This window comes from Notechis scutatus, chromosome 12 (assembly GCF_049901735.1).
Source record: "Notechis scutatus isolate UNSWTSFEM ecotype Mainland chromosome 12, rNotScu1.2, whole genome shotgun sequence".
In the NCBI taxonomy this organism is placed as follows: Eukaryota; Metazoa; Chordata; class Lepidosauria; order Squamata; family Elapidae; genus Notechis; species Notechis scutatus.
In genome coordinates, this window is record NC_142020.1 from 5,733,164 (window position 1) to 5,753,926 (window position 20,763).

The 20,763-nt window shown below is 37.8% G+C and overlaps 1 protein-coding gene across 8 annotated transcripts in view; it reads right to left on the reverse strand.

Annotated features, from left to right (window-relative positions):
* Positions 1-20,763, reverse strand: part of RBFOX1 (RNA binding fox-1 homolog 1) — a 1,983,080-nt gene that overhangs the window by 616,739 nt on the left and 1,345,578 nt on the right. The window contains exon 1 of one of the 8 annotated variants that reach the window (XM_087973172.1): positions 12,336-12,619. The exons of the other annotated variants lie outside the window; for them this stretch is intronic. Coding sequence (XP_087829298.1) covers positions 12,336-12,353 — 18 coding nt within the window. The 5' untranslated portion in view covers positions 12,354-12,619. Of the gene's footprint in view, positions 1-12,335; positions 12,620-20,763 lie in introns of those variants that run through there. 8 annotated transcript variants of the gene reach the window in all.

Consider the following 20,763-nt stretch of genomic DNA (forward strand, 5'->3'; position numbering starts at 1 on the left):
TCCAACTTTTCAAAGGATAGATTCAGAGAAAAGCACTTCATTTTGAAATGGCAAGTGTCTTTTTTCATTTATCCTTTCTCTTGGTTCCCCTCCCCTTGGATTCCCCCCCCCCTACACTTTGTAGAAGTACATTACTGCTTCGTTTCATTTCTTAAAGTTTGTTTTTATACATTATACCTCAATAAACCTGGACAACCTTAAAAAGCTAAGCAGGTCATTCATTCATTCATTCATTCATTGACTCACTCACTCACTCACTCACTTTTAATATTTCTTAACAGGCCATCTCTCTCAGAGAAATTAGTGCTTGAATTTGCAGCCATGTAGAAAATCCCATGGTTGGATCAGAATTTTTTATTTCTTTAACAGATTTATGTCTCATTTTTATTTTGTACAATTCAAGGCAAGAGTAAGTGCCTGCTTCCTATTTTCTGATGTGTGTGATATTTTGGATTCCCACCACCCAGTCTGACAAGAAGCAATAGTTGAAAACTAATCAAGGAGAGAAGCAACTTAGAACTAAGGAGAAATTTCCTGACAGTGAGAACAATTAACCAGTGGAACAGCTGGCCTTCAGAAATTGTGGATGCTCCATCACTGGAAGTTTTTAAGAAGAGACTGGACAGCAACTTGTTTGAGGTGGTATGAAGTTTCTTGGGCAGAGTGTTGGACTAGAAGACCTCCAAGGTCCCTTCCAACTCTGTTATTCTGTTAAGTCTTAGATAATGGCATATCCCTTTTTAAAAATCCCAGTGGTAACTATGTTTGAATCCCTTTCAAGGGATAGAAAACTAGTTAGCTGCACACTTGGTGAAAATGTTGATGAGTGTGTAAAGCACACACAACTTATTAAGTTTCTCCCAATACCCTGTCCAGCTCAAATGTTCTGCATAAGTCCAAGACTTTGTTACAAGCAGACCAACAGACACAGAGACCCGTTCATGAACATAGATGGGGTTGGAGATCACCAGGCTGAGACTGAGGGAGGGGTCAAACGTGTCATCAGTCAAGAATCCCTTTGCACCCACAACAGATCTAAGTCCAGCCCACTTTGAATTCCTTTCTCTTCTTAACTCCTGCTAATTTTCTTTGGCTGTTAGTAATTCAGATTCTTGTAGAGAGCTTAAGCTTGCAATAAATCTTTATACTCATTTGAACTGCCTGAATCTCCTGATTTTCCCAGCGTTTGACAGGCAGTGAACGTTCATAGCTGGGCCTGGAAGCCAATGTGAATTTCCCCTTCATTTAATTAAGGTTGACTCAGCCTTCCATCTTTCTGAGGTTGGTAAAATGAGAACCCAGATTGTTGAGAGCAACATGCTGACATTGTAAATTGCCCAGTGTCGGAAAGCCCTGTGGGGCAGTATATAAGTTTAAGTGCTATTGCTATTACACAACAACACTTCCTTCCTTCCTTCCTTCTGCTCCTTCACCAGGAAAACAAACAGCCATCTGAGGAATGTTGGCCTGTTTTTAAAGCCATCTCTCCAAGCAGCCCAAGTGCTAGCTGGCCTTTTCAAAGCCAACAGAAGCTTCTCAATTGTCTCATGCCAGCTCAGGCTGCACTACATATGGGCCATTTTCCAAGGTTACAAAAGCAACACAGTGGGGAAGCTTTTGAAACCTGTGTTAGCTAATTGTGGCTTCATTCTCATTCAGCTCTTACTTTTTCAATTGGTTCTTCCAGGCCCCAGCCTCGGACTGCTCTTTTGTATTCCAACTTACTCCACTGTTACTCTGTTATTCAGCTTTATTGAGTCAAAACCCCTTGAAGAGGCTTGAAATTCATATGTGTGCTCTCTTATTCAACCATTCCCAGTCCTTCTTTCTCTCACTTCCCCCTCCTCCTTGGCTGTGTCAATAGCAGAAGGTACATATTTATCCAACAGCCGTGGCTACAAATTCAGGCCCACAGAAACACCGCCTTGTTTGTTCACACACAGACCAAACAAATATATCTACCCATCAATTCTGGAACCGAGAAAGAACCTAACAATTTCCCAGATAACAGGGTTGAGTTCTTTTTAACTAATTAAAATGACGGGAGTATCCAAATGTATAAAAATAATCACTCTTGCAAAATTGATGGGTGCATTTTGCTCTTTTTCTCCCATCAGAGGGAGCACCAGACCTTTTTGAACACATTGTCGCACTTGGTTGTTTTGCACAAATTAAGGGAAATATACACTTCTCAGGTTGTTGTTGCAGGATCTAACCTGAGTTGGTTACCAGGACCAAAAGTTTAATCTTCCAAACTTTTGGACTCGTGCAGGAGCCCATCCTCAGGATGGAATAGAAAAACAGAGTTGGAAGGGACCTTGGAGGTCTTCCAATCCAACCCTCTGCTTAGGCAGGAAACCCTATATCATTTCAGACAAATGGTTATATAATCTCTTCTTAAAAACCTCCAGTGTTGGAGAATTCACAACTTCTGGAGGCAGGTTGTTCCACTGGTTAATTGTTCTAACTGTCAGGAAATTTCTCCATAGTTCTAGGTTGCTTCTCTCCTTGGTTAGTTTCCACCCATTGCTTCTTGTCCTGATCTCAGGTGCTTTGGAGAATACCTTGACCCCCTCCTCTTTGTGGCAGGCCCTGAGATATTGAAACACTGCTATCCTGTCACCCCTAGCCCTTTTTTTCATCAAACCAGACATGCCCAGTTCCAGCAACTGTTCTTTATATGTTTTAGCCTCCAGTCCCCTAATTATTCTGGTTGCTCTTCTCTGCACTCTTTATAGAGTCTCAACGTCTTTTTTATATTGTGGTGGCCAAAACTGGATGCAGTATTCCAAGTGTGGCCTTACCAAGACATTATCAAGTGGTATTAAAACTTCATGTGATCTTGATTCTAACCCTCTGTTTATGCAGCCTAGAACTGTGTTGGCTTTTTTGGCAGCTGAAGCACACAGCTGGCTCATGCATAAGTGATTGTCTACTAGGACTCCAAGATCCCTCTCACAGTTACTATTATTGTGTGAGATACCGCCTATACTGTATCTGTGCATTTTGTTTTTCTTCTCTATGTGTCATTGTGATTAGTTTGGCTCACGTGTATTTGAAACTGACAGAGTTGGTTAATAGTTGGTTTGCTTGTCCTATGACATTCCCTGAGGATGGGCTCCAGCTTCAGTTTGAAAGCTCAGAAGACAAAACCTCGGGTCCCAGTGACCGATCCAGATTGGATCCTGCAACATTATCCTGGGACACATATACATTCACCTTCACTTGCTGTTCAGCTGCTGTTTGAAGTTACAGTGGCATTGAAAAAAGTTATTGATGACCAGTCCATGCACTTATGACTGTTGCAGCATCTCCAGAGTCAAATGTTTCTGATTTGGGTGCTTGATAACTGACATGTATTTACAATTGATACAGTGTCCTGGGGGTCAGGTCGTCATCCTTCGTGGCCTTCTTATCTGACTTCCAATCAGCAAAGTCAAGGACAGAAGTGGGATTCACATTGAATCATGAGCCTTGGTGGCACAATGGTTAGAGTGCAGTACTGCAGGCTACTTCTGCTGCCTGCCGGCTGCCTGCAGTTTGGCAGTTCGAATCTCACCAGGCTCAAGGTTGACTCAGCCTTCCATCCTTCCGAGGTGGGTAAAAGGAGGAACCAGATTATTGGGGGCAAGAGGCTGACTCTGTCAAACCGCTTAGAGAGGGCTGTAAAACACTGTAAAGTGGTATATAAGTCTAAGCACTATTGCTAAGTGCTATTGCTATTCACTTAATGACCAAAGCAAGAAAGTTTTAATATCAGTCATGGAGACATGATGACTCATTTCATGACCCCAGCCCTTAGCAACTGAAGTTCAGGTCCAACTGTGATTGTACATCAATGCATGAACATTTTGGTGAGAAGGAGGTTCTCCATTCCTCGGTGAAAATAATAAAGGTAAATCTAAACCTAAGCGGCATCTGTCAAAGGCAGCTTTGATATTTTCTTCTGGAAAAATAAATCTAATCCTATCGTTGAGACATGTTTCCATGAATAAAAGCAGGGATTCATACCAAAACCATTTAAAGATAGATCCCTAAGGGGCAATGGCACGCAACTGTCAATGCATACATCGTATAAGGTACAGCTGCAGAGTCTGTAGACTATTTGACCAAAGAATACCTGGATGTCTAGTAATATTTGAGGATACTTTATTAGCTAACACACAAGATCTAGTTCTTCATCTACAGCTACACCTGGCTGCTCAGTGGGAAGGGAACCTGGAGAAGTGGGAAAAGGATAATATAAAAAAAGTGGAAGGGAGGGGAGGGAGAGGAGAGGAGAGGAGAGGAGAGGAAAATCTGGACAATAAGAAAGAAGAAATATTAAAGTGTGAATTATATCTGTATCTGCAAATACACTCACACAGAGACACAGTGAAGGAGCATATATGATATGACTAACCATTTCAATGGTTCTGGAAAAAATAATAATTAAAAGATGGCTTGTGTAATCTAGTAATCTAAAAGCCAAGGGAAGTACATTAAAACAAGTCTTGGAAAATGGAGGGCTCTCTATATTTTGGGCATAGTCAGTAAGTGAGGAAGGAATAGCATGAATCCCAGCTATTGCAACAGTCTCGTTCACTTGCACAAGCTGCTTCTGATTATAGAATTGATTGCAAGTTGCTTTCCTGTTAGAGACAAGTTTTAAAATACCTCTTCAAAGCTTTCAATGATTAGTTGGTAGCAAATTGCAATTATTGGATTGAAATAAATAAAAAGACTTGCTCTAATTGTATTTAACTATCTAGAAATACATTCTACTGAGTGTAAAATGGTTGCATCTCAGACATATCTAAAATCTTAGTATTAAAAGCATGTATAAAATAATAAGCTCCAGACCTGATAAACATTTATAAAACCAAGAAGCTCCCAAATAATGGGAAATCTAGTAGAAGAGTTCTTACCATGAATAAACCAAACAAACAAACATTAAGTAAAAATTCTCAGTCTAAGATGAATGCTACATTAAATCTAAGGTTGAGAAGGACATTTATGAATTTCATTCCTTAACCCACCTAATGTGTCTATGTAGCCAAATACGAATATTAGGGGAAAAATATATGGACATTTTCATTTATCAGAGGGGGGTGGAACAGAAAAGGGTAGACTCTTATTTACCATTCTATACATGTATTCTTGAATTTGTTTTCCTTTTCTTTTTGTTTTGTATTTTTAAAATATTTAAAAGCAATCAATACCATTTAAACTTGAAAGATTCCATGGAAAATAGTTTCAAAATTCTATTTTTGTTTCTTCCAATTCTCTTAAAAATTAAAGAAATCTATTGAGAATAATTTTCACCTATATTATACAACTTGACTTTCTGAATAAGACGTTTGTAAATATGTAACATTCCCCCTCAACATAATATATTTCATAGGTTTATTCATTTAAGAAAGGTTCAATATATCCATTATGGACACCCAAAGAAAGATGATTTAAAAAAAAATAGTTACACATTTTTAATTGGATATACAGTATATAGTTGTTTATGTACATGTTACATAAATTTCTGGGACTTTGACATTTTTCTTTCCAACATAAATTAATAAAATTCTTGATATCTGGGTTACAGAATGTAGAGAGGCATAAGGTTTCGTGTACTCAGAAATAAACCTAAGTGAAATATCAAGATTTACAGCCACCAACTACATTCTATTTCCTTCTATCTGTTTGTAAATTACATTGTCAAAACAGTGCCAAAAATATATCATAATATAATTCTGCATAGAAATGTATCAACAGTCTAAGTCAAAAAATGCTTTATTGATATAACATATGCTCTTGCACACTGGGTAATATAATATTTTATGGTATTTTAATATGAATGTCTATTCCTCTTGTTTCTATAATGATTGGACTTTGATAATTGCAAAAGAAATCTAAAAGAATAAGACTAGATCGATAGATCGATAGATAGATAGATAGATAGATAGATAGATAGATAGATAGATAGATAGATAGATAGATAGATAGATAGATAGATAGATAGATAGATAGATAGATAGATAGACAGCCAGCCAGCCAGCCAGATAGATGTATAATGATATAGATTATAAAGATAGATAGATAGACAGACAGATGGATGGATGGACGGATGGACAGATGGATGGATGGATGGATGGATGGATGGATGGATGGATGGATGGATGGATGGATAGATAGATAGATAGATAGATAGATAGATAGATAGATAGATAGATGAGAGACAGGCAGGCAGACAGATAATGATATTATGAATGTAAGTAGATATATTACGCATACACATCTTTTTAGTTTGTGTATATCTATATTTCTTTCTCTAAACAAACTAAAAAGATTCCAAACAATCCTCCAAGGTAAAAAATAATCAAGTATGTGTCAAATCAGAGGAAGATTCCTACTAAAACCAAGCAATGATCCTTACTAAGAAGTACTGGACATTCTAGGATTGTGACTTTTTGTATGCCAACTTTCCTGTACATGCTGCATTGCAAGAGATAATTTTATATTTCCCCAAATCAGAACGATGAATCCATATGTCTCAAATGTTCTCTCTTATTTGTATACATTGATCATTGATCTCCTATTCAGAATTCAAAATGAGACATTCCATTCTCAAACACAATGTTGTCTTGAAATTCAAAATACCAACATTGTGGTCCTTTCCAAGATGCAATTTTTTTGAACATATCAGTTTACTGCGAGGTAAATGGGTAAGTGCTGTGTGATTAAGCCTGCTGGCACTTCATTGTTCTATTCATATGTCTCTGTTCAGGCATGTCTGTGTTTTTTGCGCATATGAGACAAAACCAGAAGCATTACAACTTCTTTACCAGGCTTCCATGACATGATAAATCCTAAATACAAACTGGTGAAAAATTACTGCTGAGCTCAGAATACATAATATGGATAAACAAATTGTACTTCGTAGCATGATATAGTTCACACAACATCTCAGACAAACAGGCAGCTTGCTGATCTCAACCACAAAATGCTCAACCCAACAAGTGTCAGGTTCTATGTATCAATGCCAATCATTTTTTTTAAATTATAGTTAATTTGCAGCCATCCAAATGTTGTTTTCCAATGAATTAGCTCCATCTAGCCAACACTATGATGAAAATGGATTCCACAAGAACTAAAGTTCCATTCCATTTCTCAGCTAAGACATAATTTTAGAACTTGAATGCAAAAGTAGAGCCTTTCTATATATTTTCTTTTTTCTCACCCATCCTGGTGACCGATGGTGGAAAACAGTCAGAAAGGCATGAAAAAGGTCTTCAGATTCTATCTGCCATAATTTGAGTGATTCTGCTATGGTATTTAAAATAATTAAAAATAAAGTTTTGTTGAAGTGGGGTGGAATGTGAATTGATAATTGTTCAATAACCTTCAACAATGAGACCAAAAATAGTTTCTTCCCCATGTCATCGCTCTACTAAACACCTAACTCCCTCTGCACTGCCATATGTCTAAAGATGTATTTACCCATGTAACAGGCTGTATCTTCTCATTTTTCTCATCTTCTCCTTTTTCCACACCTTTGCTGCTACTTTTTCCTATTGATATATTATGATTGTTGTTCGTATCTTATGATTTATGATTGCATCTTAGGAATTATGATCTATGACTTAACACTTTGTTGTTGTTTGTATATACACTAAGAACTTATGCACTAAAGACAAATTCCTTATGTGCCCAATCACACTTGGCCAATAAAGAATTATATTGCATTCTTTTATGACTGGAAGACTCTACCAGCAAATGCTTAGTGCTGGAGTTTGTCCAGGAAAGCAAATGAGTCACTGGTATTTTCAAAATGAAAGCACCACCCATCACTAAGATTGCTCATGCGATATATAAAATGTTTAACAACAGTGGCATACAGATTGTCATGTATCATACCCAAAAAACAATGATCAGTCACTGCTGAAACTTTGCCTTCTGCATTTGTCATAAGTTGTTTTTCAACATTGCTCTTTAGACTTGGATACTGATAATTGTGTGTGTGTGTGTGTGTGTGTGTGTGTGTGTGTGTGCATCATATATTTGTATCTTTTTTCATTTGCAGAGTGGGACTGAAATGTACTTATTTTGAGCTAACTGGGTAGTTTGGATATTTGTGATCTGTTCTAACTGTAGCTGGTTTGAAAAACAACAACAACAGATAACTACATTTACAACATCTCAAGAGTTCATGAGATCCAGCACAACTGATTTCCTCATTTTTCCATATAAAATGAGAAGAAATAACAAAGAGAAAAACACTATTTGGTGTTTCTTTTTTCCAAAATCCATCGATTAGTCAAAAATACTTAGATACTTGTATTTCAGACGCAACAGGAGGAGGAGGAGGAAGAGGAGAAAGTTATGGATATAAGTTAGGGTGTCAATTGTTCAACAAAGAAAAGTTAGGGCCATGGTCAAAATCTTACTTTGGATTATATCCATGGTGGGTTTTTTTAATTCTCTGTGAAGATGGCCCAGTTCAACTCAATCCAATTTGTTATTGAGCCAAAATCACTTGCTTAAGGGCCAGCATATACCCACCCACATTTTAGTCCATAAGGTCCTTTATTTTGTTCTCTTCCTGGGAATGCACTAGAACTGCACTGCAATATTATGCAACACATCTAATAAACTGTATTGCATAATGTAACACTTCTAATAATCTTAGTCTGTGAGAGGTTATTCCAGATCCAGCAACTAGTTCCATGAATTTCAATGCTACTCTAAACCTATTTCAGGTTTTAAACGCAGGAGCTGAAAAATGCAGCATAATTGCAAAGGTTCTCTGAAATTGCCTCAGATAACCCTCTCTAAACCTTTTACTCTTGCAGCTATTTCCAAATTGGCAATGAATATTGGTTGTAACATCTGTATGATGCTCCTTCATCTTCACATGTTGATAGAACATTTAGAAAGCCTAACAAAGTATTGTCTTTTTCTTCAATTGGACTGTGAATCCAAAACTCTAACAGTGAATGGAACCATTCTTGGCATCTTGCAATGGTTGAGTACAAAACATATACTAAATAAAAGGCTTGTTTTATTGCTATGCCTTTTGTCCCCATTAAGATATCTGTGAGGTAAAGCATCAGACATTTTATTTTGCTTCGGAGCATAACTGATTGTAATGTACATTGATTTTGGGCTCTGCATGTACTTCGATGTGCCCGGTCACATTTAGAGGGATGAATTATAAGGTTGGAACTGGACACCTATAGAAGTTTCTGATTCATTTTTTTAATGATACAAGTCACTCATTTAATACTCTGTTCCCAGAAATGCACAAGAGCTCTTAGGTTTTCTGGGTTTTGCCCATCCAAATCCTGTTCCATTCATGTAGGAATAATATATTCAATAATAACATAATTAAAACCAACACAGCTTTCCCAATGAACATATTGTGAACTTCGCAAATGAGCAAAAGCAGACGTAGACAAATGGCTTGTGTTTGCACAATTGACATACCCACAAACTACACTGCACTTATAAACACACTTCAACCTACTGAGGTAGACACTCAAATTTATTGCTGCAAACTAGGACAAATCATGAATTGGATATCAAATTCCGACTTGCAAACTTTGAGAAAACTTTGTGGTTTGCAGGAAGTTTGTTTATTTGCATTTCCTATTTCTTAACCACCCATCTCGCTGGGAGATGAATACTTAATACAGTAAGTATTCATAAATCAGAGACAACTGATGGCCCCAGCTCCTTCAGGAATGATTCAACTGTTTGCATGGCTAAGGGAAAGAAAAAAGTAATATACACCTGAAGGAACCAACTCAATTTTCCCAGGCACAAGGCTTCTCAACTAATATAAATATTTTTGACTTGCACAGACATAATCGTATTAAATATTGCAGTTAGTGTCAGTAATATGTCTTTCATTTTTGGACTGCTCTATGAATTTCTACAGTTTACTTTTGAGATACTGAACTCCTCATTGCAAGAAAATTTAATGCAGAATTTTAATTTAATTTAATGCTTTTCAAACTCTGTGTGTTAGAGGCACATTTTTTAAAAAAAACCACCATTGTGAGAAAGTACAATTAATTTTTAGGTTGGATTTTTGTGAGTGTGTGGGTGTGATTGAAAGACTGCAATTTATTGAGCTGTATCCACCATTTATTTATGCTAAATTTGACTCTGAATGCCCAAAATTTATAGTGGTTATGTGTTCAGTCAACTTACACTTTGCTTGTTTTTTGAATTAATACATTGTTGAACTTCTCAAATGAAGAAAATTAGAACTATACAAGTAGCCTGTGATCAGACAATAGCTAATTAGCTTAGTCAAAATCTAACTAGGTTTACAACTAAACAAAACATGTTATGTAAATATAGAAGCTTGAGGTAGGTTCAGGAACACAGCCAAAATGCAATTAATTTGATTAATGTACATATTTCTATAACCAAATAAAGCCTTGAGAAGAATATTTTCTATGACATAAGAACGGACAAATGATTTATATAAACCCTCACTGGATGAATCCTTCTAATAAAAACCTGACCTGCTGTAAAACACTGGTCAAAATAAGAAAATTGAAATTGAAAAACTTGGCTTTTAAAGGTCAAAGATTAATTACTAAGAAAGCACTTCGCAATATTCCCAAACCCAGGGGGTACCTCATGAAAGGCTGTTTATTTTTGTGAACTGAAGTCTCAAAAACGACTGGGGAAAAGCAAGAAGAAGAAGAAGAAAAAACTTATCAATGATAAGAATTTAACCTCTTCTGTATTGCAACAATAAAGGTTGAATTTGCACCTGTAATTAAACCTTTTCCTTAAAAAAAAAAAAAAGGTTTTCAAACAACAATATTTTATGGTGCCAAATCTTCTTTCCATATTGGTACACATGCAAAGTAATTAAATAAAGCCAGTAGGTTTGCATAGCTATTTATCAATTAAAAATATAACCAGAGAAAAAAAATCATTTTTCAAATACATTTCATTGGTTAAAGTGAACAAAAAGTATTGCATAGCCAGACACATTATTTGTTTTTTTCACTGAAATAAATAGCTAAATAGCATCTGAATTGTTTTCTTTTTAAAGCAAGGTTAACAAATAAAGAAAGCACAATCCACAATGCATCCTCGTGTTGGTGGAAAACAAGTTGCCTCTGCTATGAATGAGGCCAGTCCAAAATAATCAGGCATGCTGATTGGCGAAGCTCCTAAAAGCACCACAAAGGTCAAAGAACAGAAAGAAGTCCTGTAAAAGTCGGCATGTGACACCTCTTTTCCATTTGTGAAAAAGATAAAAGCAATTTATTACAGATTCAGCAGTAAGAAGGAGCAGAAATGTCAGAATGGGAACATACAGGACATTTAACTGGCAGGTTGCAAAAATGAACAGGAAGGAAGGAAGGAAGGAAGGAAGGAAGGAAGGAAGGAAGGAAGGAAGGAAGGAAGGAAGGAAGGAAGGGGGGAAGGGAGGGGAGGGGGATGGAGGGAGGGAGGAAGGGAGGAAAAAGGGGAGGAAATATTTATACATGTAAAACAGTCTTGGTCAAACACAGTAATGGAGAAATTGCATTTTGATTGTTTCATAGAAATGTTTTCCTTAGCATTGAAATGTCTGTGCTTAGTACAGAAAGAGAGCCAACTGACAAGATTTATCACGCTAATTCCTTCTTGTATTTGACCACATCCATTTGCCCAGGCTGCAATCTAATTTTAGTTCCTGAGCTGAACAACTCTGAATCCAAAGTGTTGGGAAGGAGGGGGGGAAAAACACACACACACATACCGAATACACAACCACTTGATATTTTATTGCTCATTTATAGCTGTCATTTACCTGAAACAGCAGAGGCTAAGGGACACAATCACAGTTAGTGCTAACTGGGACTTTCACTGCTGAAATTCCAAAGTTCCTTTTGTCTCCCCACTTCCCTCCCCTCTCCCTGAATAAGCGGTCTTTAATAACAGAAAGAAATTTTTGCATACCCAGAAGTGATGCAGGTAAAAAAAAACCTCAACGGATTCTGAAACACTCCTTTTCCAAACACCCAGGCACATGTCATGCTCCCACACAGCAAGCTCCATTAAAACACAAGAGTATTCTATTAAATGCAAACCATAGAATATTCATATTTGTTTAAACACTCCCTGGTTTAGATTCTCGGTTCAAAACGTAACGCTTCGTTCAAACTGGCTCTGCTGCTCTTTAAGGCAGCAGAGCCCAAATTTCAGCAAAAGCTCTGCCATGTTGAGCTGCCTCCCATCCCAGCCCAACTTCAAATCTGTATAAAACCCACGTTCTGGAAAACCAGGAACAATCGCCGCCACAGTCAAATCACAAACAGTAAAATTGAACATTGAGATGGACTACCTACCCATAAATACATCATCATCTTGAAAGAGGGGGAAAAAGCAGCCAAGAGAAGTCTCCTTTTACTTCACTAAGTATGTCAGGAAAAAGGAAAAAAAAAGAGAAAAAAAGAAAAAGAACAAATTGAACCCACTGGATACTGGGTAAAAAAATAAAAATAAAAAAAATCTTGCCTTTTCCTGTCAGTGATTTCCAGTTTTCTTCTTTTTCTTATATATGGAAGATTGTTTGTATATTTGTTTGATTATGAGAAGAGCACTCGGTCACATTCAGTTGGTTTTTTTTTTCTGCGCAAGAAGTAATTGCTTCAGGCTGTTTTCTCAGCCCCCCCCCCTTTCGTTTTCCTCTTCCGTTTCTCCCCCTTCTCTCTCTTCCTTTCCCAACTCAGTCTGTCCTCTCTTGGCTGTCAAACTGACTTAGGTAACAATTCTTGGTGTGTCTGTTTAATGAGCAGATCCTTGTAGTCAAAGGCAAGCAACTACCGTAGTGTGTGTGTGTGTGTGAGAGAGAGAGAGAGAGGAGAGAGAGAGAGAAGAGAGAGAAACAGAGAGGGGAAGGGAGGAAGGAAGGAAGGAAAGAAGGAAGGAAGGTGTGAGTGAATGAGTGAGAGACTAGAGAAAAAAGAACTGTAGAAGACACTTCTTCCACTGATATAGAGTAGAAAAAAGAAAGACGGGGGAGATCCATAAAATGTCTCAAAGAACAATAAGGAAAATTAAAAATAATAATAATTTTAAAAATGCTATAGGTCAAGCCTTTACCTTTTCTTGCAAAGGGAAACTGATATTTGCAAAAATAATAATATCATCAATAAAAATCCCACATTCCAAAATCACACTCCCCACATCCAACCTTTAACTCAAAATAGAAGATGTGGTGTTCCTCTATCTCTTTAAATGTACTTCAGTTAAAAGCAGCATCTAGTCAGGTCAAGGCCCTTCCAGGCTTATTACTCTAATACAGGAGTGTTCAATGTACTTTTCTACAGCCATCTACTGACTTCATGATGCTATTACCACTGCTGTTGAAGCAGAACTGACAATGTGCTGTACAGAGAAATACACTCTTTTTTTATTATGGTGGGCATTTTTCTCTCTCTTTCAACCATATAAAAGTAGGATGATGTTTGGAAGACTCTAGCTGGAGAATGGAGGGCAGCCTTTTAGAAATGAGAATCCAAGATACATCAGGAGGACATTTCCCACTAGTACTTTAAACAGAAGATCAAAAAAAAATATGGTTGTGCAAATAGGAGGAGATTTTTGGTGCACAATTGTTATGAAGCACACAACCATTGTCAAAGGAGTTAAAACTTCTGTGAATTCAAACTTTAAACCTTTATTCCATCACCAGAACAAGCACAACTGCCATCAAAATATCCCCAAAATAATAGGGACACAATTTAATGGCAGGATCAACCTCAGAAAAAGTTTCTTTACAAAGGAAAGGGAGTATTCTAAGATGCTTTATGAGGGTTTATGCTTTTATATTAATGTGTGTGTGTGTGTGTGTGTGTGTGTGTGTGTTTTCTTAAGTTTTTGTGGGTATTTATATGTACAGTATTCAGCTTTGTTAGGGTATTTTCCCACATCATTATAGTTGTGCTTTTAAAGTTGTAGCAACATTTTAAAGTTGTAGCAGACAAACACAATACAGAAGCCTGATGATGGCAGATGAGATTCTGCCGAAACGTTGCTACAACTTTAAAAGCACAACTATAATGACGTGGGAAAATACCCGAACAAAGCTGAATACCATACATATATATATGTGTGTGTGTGTGTGTGTTGTGTGTGTGTTGTGTGTGTGTGTATGTGTATGTATATGTATACATAACAACTACAATGACGTGGGAAAATACCCGAACAAAGCTGAAGGCCATACCAGTAATTTAAGGGAATGTGGGATTGAAACTCCCATTAACTCCCATTAATCCACCCTGCAGAACCATTGCAGCTGATGGGAGTCATTCTGTATCACATCTGAAGAGCAGCAGATTTGAGAATTGCTGCATAAAGTAGCACTGTAACATGTACAGTGGGCAAAAATCAAACCACCAAAGCATTTTGATCATTCTCTGGTTAATGAACGTTAAGATTGCCAGAGGTGGTGAGAAGTAATACTGTCTAATTTTCAAAGAGAGGATGAAAAGAAAAAATAGTTGAAATATTCCTTGGTTCACACTAAGTATGTACATACAAACTGTTATTTATTTACTAAACTCCTGCCTTACCAGAGTCTCATAAATCTCAGTGGCTGATAAAGTTCATAATGTGAGAATAGTTAAAAAAGAATACACACAGTACAGTTAAAAGCAAGAATAATACATTTAAACTAATAACAACTAAAAACACACAAATATACACACACCCATACTCTAAGATACAAAGAGGGTACAGTGCTTAAGTATTCTGGTATTCAACAACAACAGCAGCAATAAATTTCAGCCCACTTTGTCTAGGTCAGAGGTCCCCAAATTTGGCAACTTTAAAATTTGTGGACTTCAACTCCCAGAATTCTCCAGCCAGCCATTGGAGAATTCTGGGACTTGAAGTCCACAAATCTTAAAGTTGCCAAGTTTGGGGACCCCTGGTCTAGGTAATGGTTTTTACACATCTCTATCAAGGTCCACAGAGAAGGCCAAAGCATAAACCAAGATAGGGTGGCAGAGAGAGAACATGAGCTGATCTCACCACGCTCTCCAAAGTTTGTCCATGACCAAACACTTCTTTGTAGGAGGAAAAACAATTCCTCTTCTGCCTGTAAAATAATCACATGTCTCTTGTAATGACATTTGGGAAAGAGCTTGGGAGATCTCGTGCCCCTGTCAGAGCCTGAATCTGTGGAGGAAGATGAGCCAGTACTGGAGCCAAGGGGAGATCCAAAGGGCGGCTTCCTTGGCTTGGGAGGAAAATGGGGAGGAGCAGGCCCAGTCAGGCCAGGGCCTTTTGGGATTGGGATGGCTTATAGGCGGAGAGGAAGGGAGGCAGAATGACCAAGAGAGGCTAAGCAATGAACATGAGAGATAGAACTCAGCCGATGAGCAAGGACCACCTCCTCCTGATCCCCGAGCATGGAGAGTGGAGAGAAGGTGAGAACAGCCCAGACTGACCTGACTACTCGGCAGGAGAACATCCCACCCCTCTTCACAAGGCACACCTGGGGACTGAGACTTAAGGAGATGCTGTGGGGGAGGGGCATTTGTCAGGAACAAATGCTGAATTCCTGAAGCGTTGAGTGTTGATGTTTGAACTTTCTTGGATTTCTTGTTTTGCAGTCCGTTGGGCTGGATCTATTTGCAGCCAGAGGCTGCTTGAGTGTGTGTGTGTGTTTGTGTGTGTGTGTGTGAGAGAGAGAGAGAGGGGGAGGGAGGGAGGGAGGGAGGGAGGGAGGGAGAACTTGCGAGAAAAGTGGGAGTGTTGGGGAAATTTGGAGCAATAAAGGGGTGGTTTGAACTGCCAGCTGTCTGTGTTACCTCTGTGCCATGCCCCTGGTCATGACAGGAGACTGGTCAAAGAGATGCTACCAAGGGAATGGTCAGATAAGGGACAGCACAACCCACAACTGGATAATAGGTGGGGAAAGATCCTGTCAATATAGCTTTACAATAAAATAGAATTAGCTCATCTGGCAACAATTCCTTTCTATTTGATCCCATGAGGCCAACATTAATCTTAGAAGTCTGTAACTACAATTCTTCCTCTCATCTCCTTTACAGCCTGAGAAACTAGAGAGAATATCTTGTGGGTCTCTTGCTCTACCCGTTATCCAGTTGTATGCTATACTGTCTCTTATTAATTACTATTAATCCTCTTGTATGACTGTAACTTTGTTGCTTGTATCCTAACAATTTTTATTGACTGTTTCCTAGCATGATTTGATTGCTTATTGTAGCCTATGACTCTTATTAAGTGTTGTGTCTTATGATTCTTGACTCTTGACAAATGTATCTTTTCTTTTATGTACACTGAGAGCATATGGACCAAGACAAATTCCTTGTGTCCAATCACACTTGGCCAATAAATAATTATATTCCATTCCATTCCATTCCATTCCATTCCATTCCATTCCACTCCACTCCACTCCACTCCACTCCACTCCACTCCACTCCACTCCATTCCATTCCATTCCATTCCATTCCATTCCATTCCATTCTATTCTATTCTATTCTATTCTATTCTATCTTCTTCCATCTTCTATTCCATCTTCTATTCCATTCCATTCCATTCCATTCCATTCCATTCTATTCTATTCTATTCTATTCTATCTTCTTCCATCTTCTATTCCATCTTCTATTCCATTCCATTCCATTCCATTCCATTCCATTCCATTCCATTCCATTCCATTCTATTCTATTCTATTCTATTCTATTCATATCTTCTTCCATCTTCTATTCCATCTTCTATTCCATTCCATTCCATTCCATATTCCATTCCATATTCCATTCCATATTCCATTCCATTCCATTCCATTCCATTCCATTCCATTCCATTCCATTCCATTCTATTCTATTCTATCTTCTTCCATCTTCTATTCCATCTTCTATTCCATTCCATTCCATTCCATTCCATTCCATTCCATTCTATTCTATTCTATTCTATTCTATCTTCTATTCTATTCTATCTTCTACTCTACTCTACTCTACTCTACTCTACTCTACTCTACTCTACTCTACTCTATTCTACTATCTTTTATCTGATGGTTCCCTTGGCAGAGTCTCTTTGACCACTCTCACAAGCTCTTTCCTACTTACCATTACAGCTTCCCAAAGTCTGGAAATAAAAGTCCCCTTATAGGAATCTGTCCATTCTTACAGATCTTTTGAGATCTTTTCCTCCATGGTTCCACCTCCATGGCAATGTGTGGATGTCTAGATGGCTACCACTGAATCCTTCAGTTGGAGAGGAACACTGACTTCATGCTCAGTGATAAAATCCACATTAATGAGCCGTGGTGGCACAGTGCTAAGAGTGCAGTACTGCAGTCTACTTCTGCTGACTGCTGGTTGCCTGCAATTTGGCAGTTCGAATCTTACCAGGATCGAGGTATACTCTGCCTTCCCATCCTTCTGAGGTGCATAAAATGAGGACCCAGATTGTTGGGGGCAAGATGCTGACTCTGTCAACTGCTTAGAGAGGGCTGTGAAGCATTGTAAAGCAGTATATAAGTCTAAGTACTATTGCTATTGCTAATAGAGCATCTCCAGATATAACCTCTGTTTGAACACAAGGCCCACAGGGGATCTTGGAAAAATAATTCCACTCTTAAATATCTCTAGCTTTTTAATCTCAAAGATGCTTTTTCAAAAGGAAACTGGAATATATTTGTTTGTTTTTTCCTTTGAGGAAGAAGATATTTTCGCTTCTCATCCAAGAAGCTCTGCCTGGATGATGGTGGAATGGAAAGATCCTTCTGACTGGATGGTGTGTGCCGGGAGGGAGGGTGAGAAGGAAGGATCCAATCCTTACATCCCCCTTCCATCATCCAGTCAGAACTGATGAAGCTTACTGGATGAGAAGTGAAACATCTTCCTCCTCAAAGGAAAAAAACCAAACAAACATAGTCCATGGTTGAAACAACCATGACCTGGATGGCTGAGAATCTTCTTATTCATTTTTAGTTTTATTTCCCCTAATATTCAACGACAGAATGCAATGGATTTTTTCCCTCAATAACAGTCAGTCCTGCATCTCGTGCAACAGCAAATCAGGTATAACAACAGCACCAAGGGCTTTTGACAAAGGTAGAGTGTCTGTTTTCATATTTAACCAGGCTTCATTGTAACTTTATAACACTGAGGTGGCCTAGAAGTGATTCTCTTCTATTTTACTTGGAACTACCTTCTCCCTCTTTGGTTCATTTTTATTGGTGGTAATGTACATTGGGTACATCTACTAAATTAAAAAAAAAAACCCCAGTTGAAAGGCCATAAATTATTAACCCAAGTATTAGACCATTGGCAGATTCCTTGTATCAAGGTATTGAAAAATTTGCTATTTTTAATAAATGATTTTTTCCCCAAAGAGCAAATGAAAAGAAGAGGCAAAAGGCAGTCTGGGAGATGCAGATTAATTCAGTTTATTTTGGAATTAGTAAAACACAGAGTTCACCACAACACCTTTACAACTTACCAAGAAGATAAGGAAATGGTGATCGATGTAGTTTTATTGAAAAAACAGTGACTTGTTTGATACTCGAGCTGTAAGTCAGCAAAAACCCAGATACTAGTAGTTAGTCAAACATGGTTTATGGTGTGTGTGTGTCTGTGTGTCTGTCTGACTGACTATCTATCTATCATCTATCACATAGAGGCTATGACTTCTTTGATTATGGGTTGGAGATACAGATATAGGAGGATAAATGGCCTATTCAATCCATAATCAAAGAAGTCATAGCATAATAACATGCAAATATCCAAGTTTATTCCTCTACTTTCCTTTTGGCTTGCCTAAAACTTTTTATTGTGGCGTTATAAGGACTTTTGGAAACAGCATCAAGAGAGGCCAACCCTTTTCCCTTTTAATAATGATTCTTCAAGTCAATATGTCCACTATCCCCTGTATTAAATTACTCCATATTAACTCAGGTAATAAATGCATTTTCAAATATCACATTAGAACAAATTTGATTCCAGTGGTTAAACTGAAAATAATTTTTCGGGTGGTGCTTTAGTGAATCTGATTTTGTGTGCCTCAGGAGTGCATATGAAGCTGCTGAAGTTTCAAGGGTGGCTAAAGATATTATTAATACAATAAAAGTGTGTGCACAGTTCTAGCACATAAATCATTTTCACATCAACATTTCCCTGGTTTTGGAGCAGAGTGTTTTCATAGACAGCATATAAAACTTATCTGGACTGTGCCTTGGGGCTATGTCAACTAATTATTTCTGTATTTGAAATTCTGTTCATTATGAAATTGATTACTCCAATCATTTTTTTATTCTTCTTCATCTTATTTCCCCAAAAACAAAATAAATGTCATTCTTGGATATTAGTCTCCTTCTTTGTCTCCTCCTCTTTCTTCAGAATTTCATTCTAAAATTGTGAAGCTTATTTTTTGACAGAATAATCTAACCCCCAGTGATAAATCTGGTTTTAAGAGTGGAAACACAGTATTGGTAGAGTGATATGGTAGTTCTGTTTCTGACTTTAGATGAGGGAAAGAGCATATTTGAATTCTAATGAGAGTAAAATCAAATAAAATAGGAGAGCTGCATCAGACTAAAGAGCTACCTCCTTGACATACTAGCACTATATAAACCATAATTATTGGGCTTATTGAATGAAACATAGTATATCAAAGCCAAACAAGCTGCAGTTTGGTTCCTTGTGGCTGAAAGCTTAGGGGGCTGTATGAATCCAGCCAATTATGGCTTATCTAAAAAAGAATATGACCCAAATTATGATTTAACATAATGTGTGAAATAATGGTGCATTTAGGAGTCTACCAATGATAGGCCCAGTGAGGTTACTGCCACTAAGATGGGAAGTTTAAAGATCCAGAATTGGATTTATAACCTGTTCTCTGAAGGCAAAACTAATCAAGGAGAGAAGCAACCTAGAACTAAGGAGAAATTTTCTGACAGTGAAAACGATCAGTGGAAGGCTTGACTTCAGAAGTTGTGGGTCCTCCAACACTGGATGTTTTTAATAAGATATTGACAATTTGTCTGAAATAGTGTAGGGTCTCCTGTTTTAGCAGGGGATTGGGGCAGAAAATCTTCAAGATCTCTTCTAACTCTGTTATACTGTTAACCATTGAATCAATATGACAGTGGAAAAAGTCCTTCAGGTACCAAAATACAACTAAGGAAGTGGTGGCAAAACATTTCCAGAACCTCTTGTTCTTTCAAAACAACAACAACAACAACCTCATTCCAAATTGCTGCCAAATTTGGTCTTTAAAGTTTTAGCTTTCCAATCAAAAGTACTGTTGATGAGCTATAAAAAAGAGAAGACCACAAATCTGGTCTCCAATGGGCAGGTCATTTGCAAGCTTCCCTACTTTAAGATTAATTTAGTTAATTTCGGTTCAAGTGGAAACTGAGCCAATCCCGAGACTTCCTTTGGAGGTCGGTGTTGGAAAACTGCAAGGGGTTTATGAGTTGGCTGAAGCATTTGATGAGATGTCCAGCCACTTCTGTGAAGGACACTCCAAAAGAGCCTTTTGCACAAAATTGTTGATTCCCACTGTTACTCACTGGCTCATGAACCCTCTGGTTGGGACATGTCCACTCTGCATTAATTGATTCTATTCTACTTAATTAGTGTTCCACTTTTACCATTTACAGAGCTTGGGAAACTGAGGAAAGAAAGACATTCAGAGAGTTGGGAAGAAGTAAGTTCTGTAAAACTTTTAAAGACTTCTACATGTTTCCTTTCCTTTCCAATGGCTACGTTTCATTGTTTTTTCTTTGCATCACCACAATCA